Source organism: Babylonia areolata, chromosome 8 (genome assembly GCF_041734735.1).
Source record: "Babylonia areolata isolate BAREFJ2019XMU chromosome 8, ASM4173473v1, whole genome shotgun sequence".
NCBI lineage: Eukaryota > Metazoa > Mollusca > Gastropoda > Neogastropoda > Buccinidae > Babylonia > Babylonia areolata.
Window position 1 is genome coordinate 12,981,294 of NC_134883.1, and position 27,583 is coordinate 13,008,876.

At 38.9% G+C, this 27,583-nt stretch overlaps 1 protein-coding gene across 4 annotated transcripts in view; it reads right to left on the reverse strand.

Annotated features, from left to right (window-relative positions):
• Positions 1–12,343: 12,343 nt before the first annotated feature.
• Positions 12,344–27,583, reverse strand: part of LOC143284543 (uncharacterized) — an 83,317-nt gene continuing 68,077 nt past the window's right edge. For 3 of the 4 annotated variants that reach the window (XM_076591303.1, XM_076591301.1, XM_076591305.1), the window contains exons 10-12: positions 26,637–26,809; positions 23,598–23,768; positions 12,344–21,211 (exon numbers count right to left, since the gene is read on the reverse strand). In XM_076591303.1, coding sequence (XP_076447418.1) covers positions 23,627–23,768; positions 26,637–26,809 — 315 coding nt within the window. In that variant the 3' untranslated portion in view covers positions 12,344–21,211; positions 23,598–23,626. The remainder of the gene's footprint in view (positions 21,212–23,597; positions 23,769–26,636; positions 26,810–27,583) is intronic. The other variant, XM_076591304.1, reaches the window with a different exon arrangement.

Genomic DNA, 27,583 nt, shown 5'->3' on the forward strand with positions numbered 1-27,583 from the left:
GTATTTTTTCCTTGTTTAATTGATCAGTGTCATTTTGTTCTGTTTTTATGAACAGTTATTGTTTTGATTAGTTAACATTCATTATTATGAGAATTGTGAATGCTTCTGAATATTTTCAGAATATGTTTTTCATGAGTTTACATTTTTATGGCTTCTTTTGTACACATAAATATGTTTTTAATTGTGATTCTTTTTTTTTCTTCTTTTTTTTCGCATTTTGAATAAATCTAGATGAATTTGTACGTATGATTGTATTTTGTTAATTTCAGTGTGAAATAGAATTGTTGTTCAATCTTGTTTGAAATGTACTTTTTGTTAATTTCACTGTTAATGTTGTCACACCTTGAGACGTGATGAAATCCATGAAGAAGGGAATCACAGAATGTGTGCATAAATACTTTAATACTTAAATTGTGAACAGACAGATAGATAGACTTATTCCTGCGCATTTAATCACTATCAGTTTTGTCAAACCTCGAGGTGTAATTAAATCCATGAAAAAGGAAATGACAAAATGTTTGCACAAATACTTTAATACTTAAATTTTGAACAGACTGATAAAATGTTTGCACAAATGCTTTAATACTTAGATTGTGAACAGACTGATTGATAGGATTATTCCTGTGCATTTGGTCTCACAGGGTGCAATTAATGATATATGCATGTTTGTGTGTTGGAGGCATGTGCATGTTTGTGTGTGAATGTATGTGTGTGAACGTGTGTGTCAGCTTAATGGTTCACAGAATGGACAAGAGCTCACTTACATACGCTTTTATTTTTGTTTTCATATTCTCTTCAGTTTTTAATTGGGAGCAGTGATTCTTTCATTCACTGTCCAGTGAAGATAAGTCTTGATGAAGTCCGTTACAGTTTCAGAAATCGTTTTACTTCACGGTGTACATGTATACCAAAACCTGCTAAAACCAAACTTACAGTATTTAGATCTTATGATTTGAATTTGCATATGGTTGTTTTTTTTCCTTAGTTCTGTCCAAGGTTGTTTTAGATTCCTGTTTTTTTCATATGATAAGTGAGCATAAGAACCCTGATTTGAATATGTTCATATGTGTGTGTGTGGAGGGGTAAACTTTAACACTGGCATCTTCTCAGCAGCTGTTGAAAGCACTGGAAGCACCAAACTATAGTGTAGTGAGTGTGTGCACTCCCCCTTGCATGCACTTGACTTTGTGCAGAATATTTTTTAAAAGCTAACCCATGTCTTACTGTTCTGATATGAAGGTCCATTGTTGAGGTATTTCAGGGTATTCCTCCACCATATTACAATTGTGGACATAGTTGTTGCATCCTTGACTGCCCCCCCCCAACCCCCCTCCCCCAATAAAAAAAAAAAGAAGGAATAATGAAATTCAGTTGTCTTGAATCAACAGGTCAGCAAAGATTTTCTTCTATTTGTTTTCGTTTTGATTCAGTCAGTGGTAGCACAACGTAAAAATGTATATAATGTTTTGCGGAAATGTCCGCAAAGTGCCTAACAGACTTTAAACTAGTTTGGTTTTTCTTGTTTTGTGTATGTTGGTGCATACACACAAAATTCTGTCATCTGATTGAATATATGAACAGTTTGTGTGTGTAGAAGAAAGAGAGTTCCTCCAAAAATGCCCTCCTTTGGTGAGTTGGTTTTCCCTGTATGTTTTCAGGTTCAGTTTTAATTTCCCAAGGAAGCATCACTGCATTCAGATAAATCCATATGCGCTACACCACACCTGCTAGGCAGATGCCAGACCAGTAGCATAACCCAGCAAGCTTTGTCAGGCCTTGAGTGCATGCATATATATTTGTGTACCTATCAAGAGTGGACTTCTTGTGCAGAATTTTGCTAGAGGACAGTCCTTTTGTTGCCTTGAGTTCTTTTTCAGTGTGCAAAGTGTGTGCTGCACACGAAAACCTAGGTTTTTCATCTCCTCCAAATGACTAGACACTCGACGGGCGCAATAGCCGAATGGTTAAAGCGTTGGACTTTCAATCTGAGGGTCCCGGGTTCAAATCACGGTGAGGGCGCCTGGTGGGTAAAGGGTGGAGATTTTTACGATCTCCCAGGTCAACATATGTGCAGACCTGCTAGTGCCTGAACCCCCTTCGTGTGTATATGCAAGCAGAAGATCAAATACACACGTTAAAGATCCTGTAATCCATGTCAGCGTTCGGTGGGTTATGGAAACAAGAACATACCCAGCATGCACCCCCCCGAAAACGGAGTATGGCTGCCTACATGGCGGGGTAAAAACGGTCATACACGTAAAAGCCCACTCGTGTGCATACGAGTGAACGCAGAAGAAGAACTAGACACTCAGTTTGATTTTCCAGTAAGACTTGGGAGAAAGGGCTAGACTGGCAGTTGACCCCAGACCCTTACAGACACTATATTGGCAGATGAGCGTCTTAGCCCTTTGAGCCCTGAGTTCCTGAGCAATTTTAACCCTTCTGCCTGAGCTCCTGAGCTAAAATTTGCAAATAATTGGTATTTAACCCTTTGAGCCGTGACCACTGCTTTACTGGTGGTAGAGAAAATTGACATAATGCCTAGCCACCGGTTGAGCGTTGCGTAAACACTTGAAGTGTGTAGTCTCAACCTGGCCCGTCAGGGCAGAAATCAGGGACAAAACGTGCGAGAAAACAACTGTACACAATGCAGCAAGTAACTGATATGCTTGATAATTTATCGGAAGTAGAGTATGACAATGATTACTCTGATAGTGAGGTGGAATTGGAATCGGATGATTTTGCTACAGATAGTGATGTTGAAAATGAATCTGAGGATGCAGAATCAGTTGATCAAAGGAGGCGTGTCAGGTTGAGACTCTGCACGCCTCATGGTAGAAATCGATCTTTTTTATCCAAAGCACATGCACAAAACACAGTGAAAAGGCGCGGCCATGTTGGTACTATGTTCGCTGACGTCAGAATATTACAGTTTTTCTGATAGGCTCTTCAATATAAGTCAACCAATAGCAAAACACGACACAAGTGTTTACGCACCGCTCAGATGGTGGCTAGGCATTATGTCATTTTTCTCTACCACCAGTAAAGCGGTGGTCAGGGCTCAAAGGGTTAAACTGTTCTACCACCTTCCTTCTTACCTTGACAAACTGGTGCAGGCAATAGCCAGTACCTTTCCTCAGTTGGTGGTATGTGGAAAACACAATACCGGAGCACCCCTAGACCTCGTTCAGGTTAAGCCAAGTTGCACACTTTGCTTCCTTCCGTGTAAAGTCGTTTCCACCCTTATTTGTTCTATGGCTCATACGAAACTGGACGATATACAGGTTTTTGCACTTGTGTTGCCTCCAGCATTTATCGCTCATTTTATATGATTGGTGTTTTGTCTTTATTTATTTCTGTGGTTTACTTTTGCTTCTGTACCATAGCAGCAGTTTCAGTCATCAAAAATGTATTATTCTCCACAGCTTTTTTTTTTAATTTTTTTTTTAAAGATTTTTCCAGTGTTTTTTTTTTCTTAATCGTCTGAAGGAGCAGTGTGAAAATAGATGAAATCTGGATAAAATCTTAAACATGGATATGGAGCGGTGAAAATAGATGAAATCTGGATAAAATCTTAAACATGGATATGGAGCGGTGAAAATAGATGAAATCTGGATAAAATCTTAAACATGGATATGGAGCGGTGAAAATAGATGAAATCTGGATAAAATCTTAAACATGGATATGGAGTGGTGAAAATAGATGAAATCTGGATAAAATCTTAAACATGGATATGGAGCAACCATCGCGAACAACAAATAACTGTTGTGTCATAATCACCACTGCCATCACCATAAACGCAAGTGTGGTTACAAAGGTTTTTCAGTACCTCATTATTATCTGTTTGGCTGCCAAAGTGAATGAAAGTAAAGTGTTGGTCAGTGTTCATGGATATTTGGTCTTGGCAAGATTTAAACAGAATAAAATTAAGGCTTTAAGTTGCTTGTCGAAGCCTCACAAGAATTGCATGTTTTCATTTTCCATGTTTCATTCTGCCACTGGTAAACAGCAGACTTTTCGGGTGTAAGGCCTGTCAGTTCGTGATAACCTTCCCTGTGTGAATTCTGTGTGTAAGTTTGTGTGCGTGTGTGTGTCATGGATGTGTGGGTGAGAGTGAGAAAGGGGGGAGCGTGTGTGTGAACTAGACTTGTTGATTGGCAAGTTAATCATTGATGTAGTTGTGGAAATCAATGCTTTACTGAGCTTGTCTCAGCCTTTTCAAAGGTTCATTGTTGCTAGCTGTTTTTGTAAGATTTTATTTCAATGAAGTCACTGACAGAACCACACTTGATTTCTCCAGATGTGAATAGATATATATATATGTAAAAAAAAAAATTAAAAAAAAGTTTCTTCAACAGTTCACTCATGTTGGTGATTTAGACATTTTGATATAACTTTAATGTTCATATCTACATATATAAGTGTTTTTTTTAGTTTTTTTTTTTGTTCTGTTGAAAATCCATGGCTATATAGAAGTTTAAATAATTTACGAAATTTGGTTCCTTTTTTTTTGTTTTTTTTTTGTGGGTTTTTTTTGGGGGGTTTTTGTGTGTTTTTTTAAGGCAAATGATGATCTCTGTGAGCTAGTGTATTCTTTTGATCTTTGATGGTTTTGATTCAGAGATCATCTGTTTCAAGTTGGTTGTGGGCAGTTTGTTTTTGTCCTTGGTTGGCTGGACTTTATCCTTGGTTGTGTGGAGGAAGTAAAAATGCCTTGAGCTGTTTTACCTTGCACAGTAAGGTGCTATTAATTTGAACCTGAGAGTTAAGAGGCCGGTGGGCCACATATTTTTTTCTGTCCTGCAGTTTGAAATTTTGCATTGCTTGAAATTTTATCATGAAAACAAATAAACAAACTTAGAATTAAAGTATTATATAAAACAAATGCAGTGAAAACAACTTTGAAATTAAGGATAATGTTTTGATGATTAACAGGAACCATTATTATGTAGCGTTCCAGCATTAAAACGCAAATACCAGATGACTGCATACACCTCACGCAGAATGTGAAGTGAATGGTGCAGATGCATTAAACTGCTTTAATTTGAAAACTCTGTGCATCTACATTGGTTCTGACAGGAGATCCAAAAGAAGAACCTAAGATTTCATGTATTTGGCACTACAAGTAATAGATATATCAGTATGTATGTGTGTGTGTGTGTATGTATATATATAGATATATATATATGTCTGAACACATTGGAGGTATGACAGATTTTTTGTTTGTTTTTGTAGATGTTGAAAATCTCTTCATGAACTGTTAGGCAGTGTGAAGTGCCAGAGTGCTTTTTCAGTATCTTTGTTGTTGTTTATTTCAACCTGTTGTTTATTTACTTTACTTGACGGTTTAACACTCTCCATACGAACGGCAAAAGAGACGACGTTAACAGCGTTTCACCCCAATTACCACCATCAAAATATTGCAAGCGGAAGGCTCTTATACTGAAGAGGTGAATGTTGACAAAGACTATCACAATTCTGACGACGGAAGCTAAAGGTTGGGTCATTGAGACACCCACTGGACGTCCGAGGTGTCTGTGTAGAGGAGAAGAGAGGACTGGCCGTACTGAGTGAGTTAATCCTTTGGACACCTTGATCATCCAGGACTGTAGTACAAGTTGTTTACTGCAGGTAAAATAAGATCATGAAAACCACATCACGCATGCCAACAATGATCTTTTCTGCTTCTGATGATCCTGTGAAAGAATAGATGTAGAAGTGTGTTTATATGTATGTTTAGGAATCAGTTATTGTTGTTTTTTTACATAGCACATTCCAACTGTGTACAAACTGAATGCGTGTATCTTTGGTCTTGATCTGTATCTTTATTTTGGGTAATATTTTGGATCAGGTTTGATCTGTACATTTCGCTCGGAAAACATAACTATATTCCATGTGTGCTGTGGTACATTTGAAACAAATTTCCAGCTTATATCTGTTTACATATGAAAGAAAAAATTATTTCTTTGTTTTTTGTCAAGGATAGTGTTGATGTTTTTTTTAACTGATTTCACAGACATTCACTGGTTGTGAAACTTTTTTTTTTTCATTTGTGTACCTTGATGTGTTCATCAGTTGCATTGAATACACTTGTTTTTCTTTGAACCTTTGATATGAATTCACATCTACTGTTGTCAGGAAGATATCATACTTAATCTTTTTTTTTTTTTTCCTTTTTTTTTTCTTTTTTTTTAACTTCCTGTGTGGAGAAGCTCGTTATTTTGAAACCGACTTCCCATTGTGAATAATGTTCAACAAAGCTGAGATTTCAAATGAAATTACTTAAAGAGGGGAATCTACTATATATCTGCTGATTAATTCCTAGCTTCTCAGCAAGGTTAACAAATAAGTAATATGTTACAATCTATGTATTATAGAGGGTGATCACAAGAAACATTGCAAATGAAAAAAAGACAGTCCAGAATTCATACCTTGTATGTTTTATTGGGAATATTCATATTTCATATATACAGGAATTATTTAGTTGTGATTGTTATTTTGTAGATAGTGTACACTGAACATTTTACAGCTTAAGTTTTAAATGCTATTTTGTTAGTGATTTAACTTTAGCTTCTGGGTTTAAATTCATGGGGCAGACGCTTAGGACTTCATTTCATTGTAATTAATTTTGTTATGGATTTCAATGAGAAACTTTCTGAGTACTATAGTAAGATCTTTGAATTCTGCACAGAATGATTTTTTTATTTTTTTATGTACAAGTTGCCATACGGAGAAATGTAGTATGGAGTGGTTGTGACCAGAACTAGAATTTTACGAATATGTGCTCTTGAGTGTGTGTGCATGTGCATGTGTGTGTGTGTGTGCTTCCAAGTATACAGTTAAAAATCAGTGGTCAAGATATGTACACGGCCAAATTTTTGTGCATTGGCGAAACATGCGAATGTGTGTCTGTGGCCCAATCTGGTCATGAGTTTGTGTGGATGAAAATATGATGGATCTGTCTCACTGATATTGAATGATCAGACATGGGTAAAGATGAACGGAGATACTTGATGTGAAGTAACATGGCTAGCAATCAGCATTCATTCAGCATATATTACCCAGAGACTGTGTGAGAGCAGTTTTTGAAGTCATATTGTAGGCCTTTATATTTTATATCTGACTGCATCAAACCGTTTTTTTCATGCTTATGGACGTACATCAGTGAAGAAAGCTGCAAGTTCTTGGGATCATTTTGTTCTGAAATGGAGAAAAAAAAAAAGAAAATAAACAAACAAAATAATAACAGTGAGGTGGATTTTAGGGTTAAAAAAAATTAAGAAAGAAAGAAATAACAATAGCAACAACAACAACAACAACAAAAACAGCTTGCTATGTCCAGCACAGGTCTTAATAAAGAGCCATATACTGAGTATGATCCACTGACAAAGGAATATATATAGATACTGGAGCACAGCAGCAATAATTTTTGTTTTGGGATATTTTTTTTTCTTCCCGGGAAAGGTTATTCATTTATTTCCAGATTTTTTTCTGCTCTTTTCCTCATTGGTTTTACAGTACCTTTGATTGTTGATTTTATTTTGTGTGTGCAGTAGTTGTAGTAGTTGTGTGTGAAATCAAAATTATTTCTCATCCACTTAAAATAGAAAAAAAAAGTTTTCTGTCAGAATATACTAGCATTTTTTTCCTCTCTCCCTGTCTTTCTCTCTCTCTCCCTTCCTTTCTCATGCTTTATAGAACAAGACTGCCTTCGCTTCCTTGCAAGAGAAGGAAAAAGATACTTTGTTGTTGTTATTTTTAGGTGTGTGTCCCCCCCCCCTTCCCCTCACCCCCCTCCAGGAATACAGAGTTGTGTCACAGTGCCATTGGTTCTACTTTCCTATCTGTTTTCTCTTTTCAATGTTGTTTATTGATTTGTTTGGGTGTTTTTGTTTTGTTTTTTGTATATTTTTTTTACAAAATTACATAATTCATTCTCCACTCCAGCCTTTGGACATTGTGTTATATGGACCCTGATGTTTTTTCAGGGCGTATTAAATCGTTTTTTGAAACCAGCCTGTTGATTGATGATGGAAAAATCCTGGTCACCAATGGATGGGTGTGATGCTGTTTGCTTTTAAAAATTAGTTTAGGTTTTCAAATGCCTTGGGGTTTTTTTCTGAGTCCCATTTTTCATAATCGGTATGACATGAACTGTACGAAGGTTTTGTGCAATACATTTATCATTGCATTGTTAGTACGAGTATTTATGCTTGTTTGTATCTGTTACAGCATAATACACTGTAATCCAAATCATTGACGGTGAAGAATGGTTTGTTCTATGGTATGTTCTCATGTCTTGTTTCTGGTGTGTTCATTGGATGGTCTTGTTTTTGGTATGTTCATTGGATGGTCTTGTTTCTGTGTGTTCATTGGATGGTCTTGTTTCTGGTGCATGTCTTCTCTCCTCCATCCCCCCATGGGGATGCTGGGGGTCTTTCAGTATAATAGCATCCCCGCCTTCTGGAAATTCTGTGCTAGAAATTTCCTCTTTTCTGTCACTCTCTTTGTTTCTGCCTTTTTTTCTTTCTTCATTGTTGTCTCCTTTTTCAGCCTTCCCTGTCCATTCCCCTTTCTTTTTTCAAGCAAGCCTTTTTTTTTGCTTTAAGTATTGTTGTTGTTTTTTGTTTTGTTTGTTTGTTTGTTTTTTTTCTTTTTTATGATTGTTTGTAATCTGGGGATGATAAATTAAGCGGAATGGCTGGCGTCCTCAGCATGGCCTAGTCTTATTTGCCATAAGAAGCTAAATGGTTGGGATACTGTGTCATGAACTGTTTTGTGGGTTTGTCTTTCTTTCTTTGTTTTTTTGGTTGTGTTTTTTTTGTAGATGTGACAGTTTTGTTTTGACGCGGTTGAGCATTTGTATGGTTGACAGTCCTGATATGGCCCTGTGCGGTCGGCTGGACTATAAGCAACAAGAATAAGAATCTCTCCTCCATCTTCTTTCTTCTCCTCCCATCTTCATCACTCAGGTGAAAGCACACCTTGATTTTCTCTCTGTTCTCTTTCTGTATTAAATCTTGTATTCAGACAGAGAGAAGGACAGAGAGAGAGAGTGGGGAGACACCACTCGGCTGCTAGTGGAACAATTCCACATTGATGGGCACAGAAGGTAGACTGTTGTAGTATGAAGGAGATTGTGTGTGTGAGCATGTGTATGTGTGTGTGAAAGGGACTGTGAGGCATACCAGTGTGTGTGTGTGTGTGTGTGTGTGGATATGTGTGTGTGAAAGGGACTGTGAGGCATACCAGTGTGTGTGTGTGTGGATGTGTGTGTGAAAGGGACTGCAAGGCATACCAGTGTGTGTGTGTGTGAGCATGTGTATGTGTGTGTGTGGAAGAGACTGTGAGGCATACCAGTGTGTGTGTGTGTGTGCGTGTGGATATGTGTGTGAAAGGGACTGTGAGGCATACCAGTGTGTGTGTGTGTGAGCATGTGTATGTGTGTGTGAAAGGGACTGTGAGGCATACCAGTGTGTGTGTGTGTGTGTGGATATGTGTGTGTGAAAGGGACTGAGGCATACCAGTGTGTGTGTGTGTGTGTGCGTGTGGATATGTGTGTGAAAGGGACTGTGAGGCATACCAGTGTGTGTGTGTGTGTGGATATTTGTGTGTGAAAGGGACTGTGAGGCATACCAGTGTGTGTGTGTGTGTGTGTGGATATGTGTGTGTTAAAGGGACTGAGGCATACCAGTGTGCGTGTGGATATGTGTGTGTGAAAGGGACTGAGGCATACCAGTGTGTATGTGTGTGGATATTTGTGTGTGAAAGGGACTGTGAGGCATACCAGTGTGTGTGTGTGTGTGGATATTTGTGTGTGAAAGGGACTGTGAGGCATACCAGTGTGTGTGTGTGGATATTTGTGTGTGAAAGGGACTGTGAGGCATACCAGCTGTTGTGACAAAGCGGTTAGCGTCAGGGACAGACCACTGGTAGGACATGGGTTTCAGTCCCATCAGGCAGGTTTTCTCCAACCTGTGGCCAGCTCCCACAGCACAGTTGAGTGGTGCTGTTGGCTCAGATGGGAAGACTGGAACCAACACCCCTGAAAACAGAGTGTGGCTGCCAACATGGCAGGGTAAAAACGGTCATACACGTAAAAGCCCACTCGTGTGTGTGTATGTGAGTGAACGTGGGAGTTGCAGCCACCGAACAAAGAAAAAGAAGAAGCACATGATAGATGGTGGTCATTGTCCCTCTTCACAGATGCATCTTTAAGAACGTTGCTCGAGATTTCCTGACGAACACATCAGGTGCCTGTATCTCCTGTGCCCGGTTGACATTGGGTTACATTATGAGAGTTCAGGCCTTGTCAAGTTGTCTCAAACCTGAATGAACCCCCCCATAGAAGCGGCATTATGTACATTATCACTCATCATTAAAACAGAAAAAATTGTCCCAAATTCATAGACACAAAAAAGAAAAGAAAATGAGGCATGAAAAAAAAAAAGAGAAAAAAGGAGACATGGTTGTTTGAGTCAGAAAAGTGACACACAAACACAAGTGCCTCATAGTTATTCGTTCCAGTAAAATTATAAGAATTACAAAAGTAAGTTGTTTTTAGATTAAAGAGGAAAAAAAACCAAGAGGCAAAAGCCTCTATGTAGCACTTCATCGTTGGCATGAACACCAAAAAAATTTACTTATCATTGTCAGAATCCGTGAAAATTCATACTCATTTTCAAAAACTACAGTTTTTTTCCTCCAATGATCATACTGATCTATAAATTTAGAAATCAGAATTTTGTGAGATTCTTGAGAAAAAAATCAGACAATGCACACATAGTGCAAGTTAATTTTTTATGGTAAAATTTTTACTTCCATGCGTGTGTTTGTGAAAGTAAATATGTTGTTCTTGGATATTATGCAGGAAGTAAGAAGGCCTTTGCACATATCAATCTCTGAATAAAATATAGTGGCCTCCTTTCAGTAATATGTATATATATTTTTTTGTGATCAGTGCATCGGCTGAATATGTATATCCATAGAAGACACTTCTTTTCCAGACCAGTGACCACTTGGGTGAATTTGGATAATATAAGACCATCACACTGTGTTTAAAACACAGTAGTCTTTCTGTGCTTTGAGTCTGAATTTGAAATCTAATGTTTTAATTAAGTAAGATCCTTTTTTATTATTTTTAATTCCATAGTACATTTTGATTGCTGTCCCATTATTTAGCAGAATTTTGCTGGTTCTGGCACATGTGTGCATCAGTTCATACGAGGCAGAAGTTCCTATTTAAACTAGAAAGATTAAATGACTGCATTTAAGCTGTTATATCAGATTCAAGTGCTAAGTTTTGTGATTAAGAAAGAGAAATATAGCATTAACCAAATCTTAGAAACTTTTTTTTTTTTTTTTTTTGTGTGTGTGCGTCTTTGCAATTTTTTGTGCCCATACCAGAAGTGCATTGTCATTGTAATTAGAACGTGTGGAAAGAAGTGATTTTTTTTTTCCAATTCTGAAGCCAAATCAGGTGTTGACAAAGTATTTCCAGAGAAAATGGATTTGTTAAAATCTCTCTCTCTTTCTCTCTCTCTCTCACACACACACACACTGAAACACAGGTTTATATCATGGACACAAATTGTGTGCAAACATGTAAGTGAGCAACATCAAAAAAAAAAAAAAAAGAAAGAAAGAAAGAAAAAGAAAAAAGAAACAGGCATGTACTCTCACAGTCACTGTCAACAGAAACACTTATTGTTACCAATATTTTATTAATTAAAATTATCCACTGCATAGCACAGTTTCCATCCCTTTTTCTTACAGAGTTTTTTGTTTTGGTTTTTTGTTCATGTGTTTCTCTGTACATTTTCCCCCATACATTTTGTTACATTTTGCAGCTTCTCAGTAAACAGCCAGAATCCAGTTTTGATCAGCGTTTGAAAGACAATCTGTAAACCTTACCTACAAGAAGTTGATAAAGAATCAAAGCTATGTCACAAAGGAAGCTTTTTCATTTTGTAATCTAGGTGGATCCTCTTATCCATCATACACAAGACGCATTAAAAAATCATTGTTTGGAAGCCCTGTCAGGGTACGGTGGGTTTATATCTGCAACAAAATCCATTTTCGTTTAATTTACAGGGTGTGGGTGGTATTTGTGGACTTTAAAATTTACATATCCTGACTTTAAAATTTACATATCCTTGGGGTAAAAAATCATTTTATTTACATAATAATTTTCAGCATAATGGAACTTCTGATTCAGTTTAATTGACTTTTGGAAACCAAACTTCAGCTGTGTGGATTATTTTGATTTTTATACTACGAGGGTCATTCAATAAATAAGGTGAATTTTTCGGTATAAGGACTTCTAATACAGATAGAAGCTTACTTCTTTTTTTTTTTCAACATAGTCTCCCAGCACTGTCACACACTTTTCCCATCTGTGCACAAGCTTCCGTGTTCCCTCAGCGTAAAAATCTTTGGACTGATGTCTCAGCCAGTCGCTCACATTTTTTACTTCATCGTCACTTTCAAACTTCGTGCCTCTCATGAACGCTTTCAAGGGACCAAACAGGTGAAAGTCTGAAGGGGCAAGGTCTGGGCTGTAAGGGGGATGAGGGAGCAGTTCCCAGCCCAGCTCGTTGATGGTCTGCACCGTTCGGGAGTAAGCATCTTTGGCACCCACCGGCAGCTGACCTTTGAGTAGCCAAGGTCATCATGGACAGTTCTGTGTGCTGTCCCAACAGATAAGCTCAAAGTCCTTGCAATGTCATCCACTGTCACCCTTCTGTCAGACCGAATGAGATCATTGACTGATTCGATCACCTCAGGAGACCTCACTTCTGTAGGCCTTCCAGGCCTGTCTTCATCCTCAACACTGCTCCGTCCTTCTTTAAACAATTTAGCCCACTTGGAGACATTTTTTCGGCTGAAACATGTGGCACCATACACAGTTGACATTCTCCTATGAATTTCAACTGGTTTGCACCCTTCAGCAACCAAAAACTTGATAACTGACCGCTGTTCAATCCTGGAGCATGCTTCTTGGTCGGCCATCTTTGTTAATCGCCAAAACTCTCAAAGTTTTTTTTTTATCTGCAAAACAAATTAAATCCATGTGAAAAAGAAGTAAAACAAAAAAAAAGAAAAAAAAAGTAAGCTTCTATCTGTATTAGAAGTCCTTATACCGAAAAATTCACCTTATTTATTGAATGACCCTCGTATAAATATATGTTCATGTAACCCAATTGTTATGTTACTGTTCATGCAAATTACTGCTAATGTATACTAGTCAGAGTGACTGTGTGAGAGAAAATTATCCTCAGACTATTTTTGTTGCACACAGATTCCTCTGTACAAACATCCACTTGATATAGCAAAAAATAAGATAAAAGAAGCAGAACAGCAGTTGTCATGATACAAGTAAAAATGCTGATGAAAAAAAGGAACAGACTTCTTCTTAAGATTTTTAAATTTTTAATCTCCTCACCTTTGCTGAAGCCACAGACTTACATGAGAACTTACTTCCATAAATGGGAGAAACAAAAAATAAAATTACCATTTATTCAATCAGGTATTCATCATAAACCTTGACAAAATAGGGAGAATTATAGTGATAATGCCTATGTCCCTGTTGCCAATCTCCTATCACACACTGCAAGCTTATTTCTTAACTTTTTCCCCCCTCCAAAAGTCACAATTTTTTCCAAGTCTTTAAACATTTTCTTTGATAATATTCATATGCATTTTGAAGATCTCATGGTTTTAACAAAGACTTTAAAATTTATATCTCATAATAATATTCATAACTCTTTGAAGGCCATGTTGTCCCATGTAAAGTACTTTGTTCAGATGATTGTACTAGTGATAGGGGTATTAACCCTTCTGCTCCATTTGAAGGTCTGATCCCCGTATTTTACTCGCTCATATGAGAGGATTTTTATATATAATATCAGTTCTAGGCAGTCATGTTCCATTTCCACCAGGTTTCTTTTTCTTTCCTTTCCCCCCCCCCCATCCATTCCCATAACCCACAGAACATGGACTTGGACAAGGGAATCTTTTGATATGGGCATTTGATCTTCGTGTGTGTCCGCAAGCATGAAAGGGATTAAGGCACGAGGAGGTCTGCTTGATAGGGGTGGTCAGATAAAACCCTCCACACACCAGATACTGCCTGGATTTGAACCGTGGACTTCACTGACATCGACGCTTGACACACTGAACACTTTGCTAACGCACACGTCATCATCCACAATGAGAAAAATGTTTTGAAAAGGTGATTTCCTTCCCCCCTCCCCCCTCCCCCCCTGTTTCTACAAATCAGTTTGTACCTCCAAAACGAAATAGCCATTGCTGTGGCATTGCAAACTTGAGGTGGAAAAAGGAAAACATTTGATATGAATCGAAGCAAATTCCAAGATTGATGGGCATCAGTGCAGTGGGAAATACTGTTGAATCCAGCACTGGACACAGTGAATGTCTGGTGAAGGATGGCTAGAACTGGTCCTAAATAGGTTATACATTCTTTTTTTTAAAATTCCAACAATCTTTATTTAGTCAATTTTGTTCCCTCCAAAGAGATCTTATTGATTTCAATTTACCTGCCAGCATGCCTCCCGTGAAGGTCAGTAATGCCAAGCATTCATCACTTTCAATTCCTTATTTATTTATCATTGTTGCTGAATCCCAGCTGACCGCACAAGGCCATGTCAGGCCTGAAAAACTGTAAATCTTTACTAGTCCTCCCGAAGAACCTGGAAAAACATGCACACAAGCAACTGGAACAAATAAACACAGCTAGTAATATTCATACACATAAACCTAGATTTTGTCAATGATTTTTGCCAGAGGATTAAAAAAAAGAAATAAAAAAAAAAAAACCTGAGCATAAACATAATTATGTATAATACAATACACAAAATTGTTTATAACAACAGACATTCCAAATCAGAAACAGGCAAGTTTCTTTTCCAGCGCACAAAATTGAAAACAGCATAGAATGCCCAGACAGAACGCCATGAAAAAGGTGAAGAGGGGGAAATCTCTCTCTCTCTCTCTCTATGTGTGTGTGTGTGTATATATATATATATATTTTCATAATACCCTGAATATATATATATATATATATTCAGGGTATTATAAGAAAAAAAGTGAATGGACCATCCAGTGTAAAAAATAAGTAGAGACAACTAAAAGGAAAGAACTCTAGAGAGCAACAAAAAAAAAAGGGGGGGAACTTCTAACGTAGAGTTTCCAGAGGGTGGAGATACATGTTATTCAAAAGAGCCTCTAGAATTCCCACAGGTGAGGGAGGGTTCACCTGCTTGGGTGAAGCTGAAAACAACCCCCACAATTACTTCAGATATATTGTCACATACACAGATCCTCTTCTTTTTTTTTGTTAATCTATATTTTGATATAAACAAAGGTAGAAAAAAAGCAACAATAAATCAGCAATAATAATGACAACACCAAAAAACCCAAAACAACTAACATTGTTTATACTCATGAACAGCAGCAACACCTTTGTGATAACTCCATTGTTGAGTATCAAAGCTGACGGACATGTGTTTCTCATCTCAAAAACTGAATCAGAGCTGAGAAAGCTGTGTTTCTTACCTCAAAAACTGAATCACAGCTGAGAAAGAGCTGTGTTTCTTACCTCAAAAACTGAATCACAGCTGAGAGAGATGCGTATTTCTTACCTCAAGAACTGAATCACAGCTGAGAGAGAGGTGCATTTCTTACCACAAGAACTGAATCATAGCTGAGAGATACACATATTTCTCACCTCAGGAACTGAATCCTAGCTGACAGACCTGTATTTCTCACTTCCAGAACCGAATCATAGCTGACAAATACATATTTCTCACCTTAAAAACTGAATCATAGCTGACAGATATGTATTTCTCAAGTCAAAAACTGAAAGTTTCTGAACACATATGGTGACTGGCACAAATGTGATGGGTTTTTTTTTTATACAAATACCATCAAACACAAACAACAGTCAAACAGATGCTATGACGGCAGCCCAAATGTTTTCTACCTTGGTTTCTGGTTTTCCTCTCGCACATGTACACATTTTCCCTCACTTTCACCTTGTGATTTTATGGTCCCTAGTTAAACACGCACACATTCCAAAACTGGGTTTATTTTTCAATAGATTCTAAAACATACCTTTCAATACTGAACATGATTATGAAAAAACTTAAGTACCATGTTTACAGAAAAAAAAGCTTTATGTGAAAAAATTAAAGCTGAACTATTTGTGTTTTATCAAAACTATTTATAGACTTTGTCCATCAATAACATGCACACATTCCAAAACTGGGTTTATTTTTTTTATACAAATGCTAAAACGTGCTTTCATATGAAGGCATAAACAAAAGTAATGTGTGCTACTTGGGTTTATCAAAAGTATTTGCAGAACATGTTATCTTAACACAAAGGCTGCCTTTACAAACATGTATTTCAGAACTGTTATACTTTCAACAGCTGATGTTGTCCACTGGCCACACTGGTGACCAGTGAAGAACATTGGTCAGTTCATGAGTTATGCTGGCACAGTGACTCAATGGGTGGGAATCTGCAGATGGTTTTGATTTATTTTGCTTTCTTCTCATTGGAAGCATTCTGATAACAACACTTCTTGTTTGTTGGTAACAGTCAGGGACACACACTGTGATGCCACGTGAAAACAAAATTGTCAAGTTACTTAACCCCCCACCCCACCCCCTCATTTTAAATACATCTGTATCGTTTCACATGACAAACATACAATGCAATGTCTCTAAGACTATGTACATGATTACAAAGACAGGTTTCTAAAATGTGTGGATCTGGAAGTCACAAACTGTGTGTGTGTGTGTGTGTGTGTGTGTGCAAATACATGAATCTGTACTAGGCTGCTGATCCTTGACAGAATGAGGGTAACTTCCTTCACAAAAGGTAAATCTTTTATCTCTTTAATTTCCTGACATCAAAATGCTTACTGGTAGTTGGTTTACAGTAGATGATGACAGTCAATGTTTCATCATAATCCCTGACTTCTACGGATGAGGCACATTGATCAGTTCAGGACCATCATCTCCCTGTGATGAGACAAGATTGTCAGATCATCAAATGACGGTGCAACAGCCAAGTGGTTAAAACGTTGGACTCTCAATCTGAGGGTTCGAATCTCGGTGACAGCGCCCGATGGGTAAAGGGTGGCAATTTTTCCGATCTCCCAGGTCTGCATATGTGCAGACCTGCAAGTGCCTGAACCCCCTTCGTGTGTATATACACAAACAGAAGATCAAATACGCAAGCAAAAGATTCTGTAATCCATGTCAGCGTTCGGTGGGTTATGGAAACCAGAACATACCCAGCATGCATACCCCCAAAAGTGGAGTATGGCTGCCTACATGGCGGGGTAGAAACGGTCATAGACGTGAAAGCCCACTCGAGTACATACGAGTGAAAACAGGAGTTGCAGCCCACGAACACAGAAGAAGATCATCAAACATCTCTCTGTGGTGATCAGTTTGACATGGGGACTGAGGCCCTTTATTCTGATATGCTAATCAAGTCTCCACAACAATGAAACACAATGTATCATTCAATTTCTGTCCTTCAGATCTCTACTTCACTGACCTGATTACAGTAGTAAGGGTCAACAAGCAAATAGTTCAAATATTTTCCCCGCACACAAATTTGTGGGGAAAAGTAAGCATGGTCTGAGAATAAATGCCGTGAACATTTTGGTGGAGGTAACATTCATTCAGCACTATGCCCTAAGACAATTCATTACTTCGCCTTCTATTATTCATTCTGCTGCACAGGTAGCAGTTTGAAGTACTACTTATTTCTATATACACTTACTTCTGTAAACCATGATATTAAACAACATGCTTGAATTTTTCCAAAAATTGATTGGAAAATACTGCATACAAACCTAGCAGTTGATTCTGATATGTTCAACAGCGATTAACATTGTGGTAGAGTCAAGTGACAGCAGAAAGAGCTGTCAATATGGACGCACAGCACACGAGTGACAGTACTGCACATGCATGCTTTACCAAAACTACCCTGTTTCCCAGTCGGCCGTGTGGTGAAAATCAGTGGCACAATTCAGTGTGAAAAACAGACTGCCAAATGAACACACTTCAGATGAATGGTGTAAGCATTCAACAGACCGCTGAATGAAACAGCAAACAGAAATCGAGTCACCGTGGATGGACAGCCCCACGTTAGTTTTCACTCGTCCCAACACTGGCCCGTCATGAATGTTTCCTGCGGTTTGATCATATGCTTCAGTCTGCAAACTTTGACTGGACATCTATAGTACAAATAACCAATATTCATAACACTTTACATGAAAAAAATCACAACATCTTGCATCACAATATGTTACAGGAGCTACAGAGTATGAGAAGCGCGAAGAACACGAGAGTGTCTCTGTTGGAGAGGGGGAAAAGTAAAACATGCGAGTGCATGACAAGCAAACTCAACTAGAAATATCGGCATGTTCACTGATCCCCTGTCCATGTTCTGTGAAGTATCACAGCAGACAAGCTCAGCATGGCTTACTGCCTCGGGGAGATCGCCATCTTGAAAACAACAACAAAAATCTCCAGTGACACTTTGTGAATGATGATCTCGTTTCTTTCTCTTGTTTTTTTTCTTTCTTCTTAAAGCAACTGGTGTAACAATCACAGAAGTACAGAAGTGTTTGTACAATAAAATTTCTACATAACACAAGGCAAGGGGAAAGTTGGGTAGCTTACCAAACAGGTGTAAACTGCAAGGTCCTAAAGTTGTGAGTCTTATCACATGGCCCTCTAAGTGTACAGTGTCTTTATCACTTGGCAGAATCGGTAACGCATTGGACTTCTGATGCAGTGGTCAGGTTCCAATCCCTGTTTCAACCTGGTTTTAAGTCCTTGAGAAAAAAAACAACTTTACTCTGTTTTTCCTCATTCCACCCAGGTGTGAATGAGTACCTGATTTCAGTTGGGGAAGGTTAAAACAAGAGAGGATTGGGCCTGATCTTCATGGTGAGCCATAGACACAGAAGCTATGAATTCACCGTCATATGGCTGTAAAAGGCTAAGGGACCTTCAACCATCTTTCTTTAGGACAGGGGCGTAAACTCAATATATTTTTTCCACAAAATTTCGTATCATCCTAGGAACATTCCAGAATCAATCGGAGGTCAACTGGAAACAAACCATGCATATTTACCGTCACGAAAAAAAAGCCGAAAAACAGGTAAACATCCTTTATTTTGTTTCCAGTTGACCTTTGGTTAATTTTTAAATATTTTTTGTGTGATAACATGATGAAAATGTGTGTTAAAAACATTCTTTCAAGCCCCTCTCATAGGATTTAACCACAAGTTTACGTCACAACATGAGGATGACACCTTTGAGCTGCATGTCTGACACTGAGACACTGAACATTTGAAATGGGCCTTGTCTTTCTTAAAAACATCTTATAATTCTCCAGCTGACAAAAATCACAACAGTTCTTTTCTCCTGTGTAAAAATGGCAAAACTTGGGAACCAATCTCTGTGGTGGTGGTTTCTTGTTGTTTTTCTTCTTTTCTTTAAATACAAAACAGTCGAAATGTTTTAAATATCTCCAATACCTGTATAGTTAAAACATGCTGTTTTAATATCTCCGATTCCAGTCCAGTTGAAACATTTCTCTTTTTATTCACTCTGTCACCTCCTTGAATGTAGTGCACATATACTCAAAAAAATGTGCAGCGGTGAGGCCTTGGTTCTGGAAACACACTGACCGCATGTATAGATAACATCTGTACTTAAAAACACATCACAGATTCAGGTAAATCCCATACTGGATCAGACTCTTTGATTTTATCACTTTCTCTTTGTGTTTATGACTCCAGTTCTTCTCTGGTTCCAAGTACTGGTGCTGGTGACTTCACCTTGTCTTCATTCGAATTCACAGTTTTTTATGTAACCCGCATTTATGAAACAGGTGAAAGCTGTGTGAATAAAGGACTAAAGACTGCTGCAAACATATCTTTTGTTGTGTTTCCACTGCATCATTCATATCATCACCTCCTATCCTGTCTGACAATGGTGAAAAAAAAAAAACAGCAGGTTCTATGGATTAAGCCCCTTCATTAACAGAATCTTGACCCATACCCCCCTCCTCACCATCCTTTCCCCAAACTCAAACCACCATTTGTCACTACATGTTCAACCCACCCCTCCACTTTTCCATCCAATCTTCCCTGCATCTGCTGCTGTATGTATTGGACACACCCAATGAATGTAGTCACTTCATCATCGTCTGACAGTTTGGTGATCTCTCTCATTTGCTATCTTGACAGTGCAACGTTTGCATCAGAAAACTTTGCAATATATTATTGTTTCAGCTACATAATTGTTTGAAACTTGAATCGGCAGGAGAGGTCTTTATGGCTGGGTGAATTAGAGTTAGAAAACAAGACAATCACTTTACCAATCACTTCTACCGTTGCTCTGAAGCTTGCCTCTTGCAGTCATACTATCACAGCCCTGACAATACTTGGTGTTAGAAATCCAAGGTCAAAGCTGATGTACAGAATCTGAATTCACATTAAGCTGGTAAAAAGAGTTAGTCTTTGAGCATTTCCATTTGATTATTTCTATCCATTTTTGACACATTTCATTTCCAAAGCTGAGGCACAGGATTTTTTTTTTTTTAAACTCCACTTGTGGACAACAACAACCCCCCCCCCAAAAAAGTACCAGATTCTCAACTTTCATAAACAGACAGCAAGTCATGTCCTGTGGAAGACAGTTCAGATGCAACTTCTTTCAAGACTGAAAAACAAAACGAGGCATTCCCCTGAAATAATGCATGTCGTTGGAAAGATGGCAGTACAGAAGACAAAATAAACTGTCATTTGAAAATAAACCATGGTAACATCTTGGTTATAATACTAGATCCACATCAGCTGAGCCCCCGGTGGTGGACAAGAGACGAGCTTGGAAGGCATAGAAAAGGAAGACTGATGAGATGTGCAGCAAAAGAAAGGAAAATAATACTTAAGTTGTCTGGAGTTGAGCGAACACAGATTTGGCATCACAACGACTGAAGGAGGCTGCTGGGAGGAAGACTGCAGCCGTCCATGGGGAGCACGAAGCGGCAGTCAGGACGTAATAAGTTAATGATGCGGCAGACGACATTTTGTGTGCTGCCTTGCTGTATGTGTTGACAATGACTTGAGATCAGTTTCCTCACCTCCAGATGTAGTCTGTAAACACACGTGCACACACACACACACACACACACACTGAAATAGTGCACTGCCTGTAAGTATGATAGTCAGTCATGTTCATCAGAACAGCAGAGGAGGAAACTGCTGTCCTGACTATCTGTGCCAGAATTTGATTACAGTGGAGAGTGTCTTGCCCAAGTTACATCCCCACTCTCTTGGCCAAGAGGGTTTTGGGACAGTTGGTGTTGCGATGGTTCCCAAAGGCCAACTAGCCCCCCAAGGCCGCAGCACTAAGAGTCAGTGGAATTTTGCCTCCTAGTTTGAGAGTCATAGTCCTTCACAAAAGACTATGCTGTAAATGATTTCCTATAGCAATGGAGTTTCAAGTTTTAATTATCCTTTCACTCCTATTGGAGTATGGAGGATTACTGCAAAATAAACTTTTCATGCCCAGAACAAACATTTCTAAATACACAACAATGTCATATAAAAATTGAGAAAACACAAATGTCTTTTAACTCCAAAAGTATAACTAGGCAACATTTGCAAACCTAATCATCTTACTTACAGCTAAAATGACTTTTTTGCCTCCTTTGAGCATATTACAAAAATTAAAAACCGATTTTGGAGACAAATATTTTTTTAGGAACATGTCTGTTTCGTAACTGATCAGAATTGGGACATTCCATTATGAAATGAAACTCATCACCAATCACAGACATGTTACAAAACTTACAAAGCCGTAACTCTCGTGGTATGCCTTTGTGTCTCCCTGTTTCTATTCCCAGCTTATGATTACTACTTCAAAATCTGAAGAAGCTGATAACATAATTACCAGGCATTTGACATATATTTTTCTCTACCAAATCCACTTTTGAAATTTCAATAAAACAAACATTTACTACTCGCCTCAAGAGCATGTCTCCATAGATTTTGAAAACTATCTCTCAAAGCAATGTTGACATTCTTGCAGAAAGATTCCCTCTCCAAGAAAAACTGAGCATCCCAAACACAGTCATACCCTGTTTCTATTAAAATTTGTCTGATACAACTCATCCATTTTGAAGAATAAATACCATTTTGATATAAGTTAAGTAATATCAAAAATATTTTCCCAGAATATTTTTCTGTGCTTGATATCACTAAGCTGGTCCAAAATCGACCTAATCTCATTTTCACTAGCACACTAATTGGATAAATACCAGTTTCTCCATAAACAATTTGGGTCATAGTATTTCTGTTCAGTTTGAACAAGCGTTTCAAAAATTTCAATTCTAATTTTTCAAGTATATCTACATTTTCATAACCCCATATTTCTGCACCATACAACAAAATAGGAACAATCATAGATTGGTATATGTCTAGAATGATATGTAAAAGTAAATCTTGATTTCTGGCTGACTGAAGTAACGAAAACATAGCTTTTTGGCCCTGTTCATAAATCATTTTTTTTAGCTTTGTAAAAAGTTCCGTTTCTACTAAATTCGATGCCAAGATATTTAAAAGAATTGACAACATCCAAACATGCATCACCAAACTTAAACACAGGCTTTAGCTTGTTTGTAGAATTACATATCATCACTTTAGTTTTCTTTACATTGACCACTAGTTTCCATTTTAAACAATATTTGTGAAAAACATTGAGGGACTCTTGTAATCCTTCTTTCGTCTCTGACAGTAAAATTGTGTCATCTGCATACAACAGTACAAATAATCGCATGTAATTATCTAACTCTGAAATGTTCAATTCAATAAAAAGATCAACAGATGGACTCTTATGCTCAGTCAAATACAACTCTAAATCATTGAGATACAGAGAAAAAAGCAAAGGCGAGAGGAACCATTGATAATACAGCTCTCACTTTGCTGTTGGCCCAACTGTGAGCTTATGTCAATCTGTGATATAAGCTGTGTTTGGTCACATTAAACATGACATGCCCAGATACTCGACATCTGCCTGCAAGATAAGAATCTGACAAGAACAATGATCTGGTGAAATACTGGCCACCTTAGAGAACACGGTCAGTGCCTTGGACTGATGACTGGGAGTACTTGAGTTCAAACCCTGGCAGAGGTGTGTTTTTTTGTTTATTTGTTTGTTTTTTTGCGAGAGAGAGTATATGTTTGAGTGCATGTGTGTCACGGTGTGTGCGTTTGTATAACAGTGTGTTTGTGTGGCAGTGTGTTGTGTGTGTGTGTGTGTGTGTGTGTGTGTGTGTGTGTGTGTGTGTTTGTGTGTGTGAGTGGCAGAGAGAGAGAGAGAGAGAGTGTGTGTGTGTGTGTGTGTGTTTGCATGTGAGTGCCAGAGATTGTGTGTGTGTGTACACGCATGCATGTGTGCACATATCCTTTCGATTAAAGAACCAATAAAAAAAAAACCACAAAAAAAACAATGCAAAGTGTTCAGCATTGAGGCACTGACCTTGGGGTGTGGACTCCAGTATAAATAAGTTAATGATGATGCTTGCGCTTCCAGCAGTCTGGGAACTGCTGCCTCTGTCGATCGGCCTTCACCTTGGCCGCCTCCTGAAGCTGCTTCTTTTCCGACTCACTGAGGCGGCGCCACTCCTTGCTCAGCATGCTGCTGATGTCTCTGAAACAAGGCAGGTGTGATGTACCAGGTATGATGTCTGTGAAACAAAGCAGGTGTGATGTACCAGGTGTGATGTCTCTGAAACAAGGCAGGTGTGATGTACCAGGTATGATGTCTGTGAAACAAAGCAGGTGTATGTCTGTGAAACAAAGACGGTGTGATGTACCGGGTGTGATGTCTGTGAAACAAAGCAGGTGTGATGTCTGTGAAACAAAGCAGGTGTGATGTACCACTTGTGATGTCTGTGAAACAAAGCGGGTGTGATGTCTGTGAAACAAAACAGGTGTGATGTACCAGGTGTGATGTCTGTGAAACAAAGCAGGTGTGATGTACCAGGTGTGATGTCTGTGAAACAGAGCAGGTGTGATGTCTGTGAAACAAAGCAGGTGTAATGTACCAGGTGTGATGTCTGTGAAATAAGGTAGGTGTGATGTACAAGGTATGATGTCTGAAACAAGGTAGGTGTGATGTACCAGGTGTGATGTCTGTGAAACAAAGCAGGTGTGATATCTGTGAAACAAAGCAGGTGTGATGTCTGTGAAACAAAGCAGGTGTGATGTACCAGGTGTGATGTCTGTGAAACAAAGCAGGTGTGATGTACCAGGTATGATGTCTGTGAAACAATGCAGGTGTGATGTATCAGGTATGACGTCTGTGAAACAAAGCGGGTGTGATGTACCACTTGTGCTGTCTGTGAAACAAAGCGGGTGTGATGTACCAGGAGCGATGTCTGTGAAACAAGGCAGGTGTGATGTACCAGGTGTGATGTACCAGGTGTGATGTCTGTGAAACAAGGCAGGTGTGATGTACCAGGTGTGATGTCTGTGAAACAAGGCAGGTGTGATGTACCAGGTGTGATGTCTCTGAAACAAGGCAGGTGTGATGTACCAGGTGTGATGTACCAGGTGTGATGTCTGTGAAACAAAGCAGGTGTGATGTACCAGGTGTGATGTCTGTGAAACAAGGCAGGTGTGATGTACCAGGTGTGATGTCTGTGAAACAATGCAGGTGTGATGTACCAGGTGTGATGTCTGTGAAACAAAGCGGGTGTGATGTACCAGGTGTGATGTCTTTGAAACAAAGCGGGTGTGATGTCTGTGAAACAAAGCGGGTGTGATGTACCAGGTGTGATGTCTGTGAAACAAAGCGGGTGTGATGTCTGTGAAACAAAGTGGGTGTGATGTACCAGGTGTGATGTCTGTGAAACAAAGCGGGTGTGATGTACCAGGTGTGATGTCTGTGAAACAATGCAGGTGTGATGTACCAGGTGTGATGTCTGTGAAACAAGGCAAGTGTGATGTACCAGGTGTGATGTCTCCGAAACAAAGCAGGTGTGATGTACCAGGTGTGATGTCTGTGAAACAAGGCAAGTGTGATGTACCAGGTGTGATGTCTGTGAAACAAAGCAGGTGTGATGTACCAGGTGTGATGTCTGTGAAACAAGGCAAGTGTGATGTACCAGGTGTGATGTCTGTGAAACAAAGCAGGTGTGATGTACCAGGTGTGATGTCTGTGAAACAAGGCAGGTGTGATGTACCAGGTGTGATGTCTGTGAAACAAGGCAGGTGTGATGTACCAGGTGTGATGTCTCCGAAACAAAGCAGGTGTGATGTACCAGGTGTGATGTCTGTGAAACAAGGCAGGTGTGATGTACCAGGTGTGATGTCTGTGAAACAAGGCAGGTGTGATGTACCAGGTGTGATGTCTGTGAAACAAGGCAGGTGTGATGTACCAGGTGTGATGTCTCCGAAACAAAGCGGGTGTGATGTCTGTGAAACAAGGCGGGTGTGATGTACCAGGTGTGATGTCTTTGAAACAAAGCGGGTGTGATGTCTGTGAAACAAAGCGGGTGTGATGTACCAGGTGTGATGTCTGTGAAACAAAGCGGGTGTGATGTACCAGGTGTGATGTCTGTGAAACAAGGCAGGTGTGATGTACCAGGTGTGATGAAACAAACAAGAAACTCTTGTATTGCATCATATTGTGTTACTCTTTGTCACTATTGTACTGTATTGTATTGTATTGTATTGTATTGTATTGTATTGTATTGTATTACTCTTCCCCACAACCCTTTTTTTTCTTTCTGCCTGTAAGTGTATCTATTTTCCTATCAAAGTGGATTTTTCAAAACAATTTTGCAAGGGAAAACTCTGTTTTTGCCATGTTTTTTTGTTTGTTTGTTTGTTTGTTTTTTGGTTTTTTTACATGTGCTAAGTGCATGCAACACATGGGACTTTGGTTCATCGTCTCATCCAAATGACTAAGAAGCTATCTACTTGAGTTTCATCAGTCCTGCCGGATGCTGGTTATTTCATGTAAACACCCAGTCAGACCTTAAATGACAAACTTCATGGTCGTTTCCTTTGCACTTCTGAGCTACAGCTTCTAAAGTCTCTTTTTTTTTCTGAAACAGGATTTGTTTATGTCTGTATGGAGTTTTCCTTTCTGTGTGTGTGTGTGTGTGTGTGTGTGTGTGTGTGTGTGTGTGTGTGTGTTGCGTGTGTGTGCCTGCAAGCATGTGCACACATCAATGAACTTATCATTTGTTTTAACAACTTAGCAGTTTTGCAAACACTGCATTGAAGGGCTATGTATGTTGAGCATTTTTGCATTTCCATTACGAAAAACAACTCTCAACAAGGAGTAGACGATGTTCAACACATCAGGGTCTTCTGCTGGCTTTCAAACTTAAAGGAGACTCTTGCACAAGTTGTTCAGTGCATACGTTGGCCTGCAAGATCGCACACACAAAAAAAAAAGGAAGGAAAAAAGAGAGAGAAGAATTTCTGAGCAAAAGTTCTGATGCACAAACACTCGACGAAAAAGTTCACCTTCAAACACAGAACAACATAGAACAGCTAGACTCACCTGTTGTTTGTTCGCGGAAACTTTGTAATGTACTCAGGCCGTTTGGTCTGTGACCATAAAAGGAATGCATTCATTGGACGCTTGGCTTTGGGGGCGTGTTGATCGTCTGGGGAGACCGGAGTTGTCTGCTGCTGCTGCTGCTGCTGCCCCCCGGAACCCTCCTGACTGCGTTTCTGCACAGAGATGGTGTGGACGTGCATGATGTGGGCATGTTCAACTTGTGCATCCATGCCTGACTGATCCCTTCACTTATGTTTCTTGGACTCGCTTATTTCATTTTCCTTTTTTTTCAAATTCATGTTATCAGGAAACATAGAATTTTACTTTCAAAAACAACAGGCAAAGCCTTCAAGACTCACTTGTGCTTTATCCAGTCAAGAAATCATAAGGAGAGAAAAAAAAAGATATCTAAAAAATTCAATGAAAAGTGCTCTGTATTAAATATGATATATGAAATAAGCTTGGGAGAAGAAGAAAAAAAGAAAAAAGAAAAAAAAAGGTATGCAAGCAGGACTGAACCATGCATGTTTAGTTCTGAAGCTAGCAGACTAATCCCCACTGCTGCAGCGCATCTGAAGTCACTTGACGAAATCCAATACTTAAAGCAATGTTGATATTTTCCTCTTCATGCGATAAATAGATGTGATTGTAGTGGACATAATAACGCCATTTAAATCATGGTTGTTGTTTTTTTAGTATCTCTCGATTATTTTTTTACTTCCGAGGTAAAGGAGACTTTGCTATCCCTTGAAGCGCAAAGCAACACATGGTAGATCTCTAGATCTGCACAAACTTAATTCCTTGTTTCCATCACCTACCACCTTAACCTCCCTACCCCACAGTTCTGTTAGAACAGAAGCAGTTTCTTACCAGCCTTGGCCCAACTGTGTGGATTCTCTCATCCTTCAGAAAGACCTGAACAGTTTTCTTATCAAGTCTCACACTTT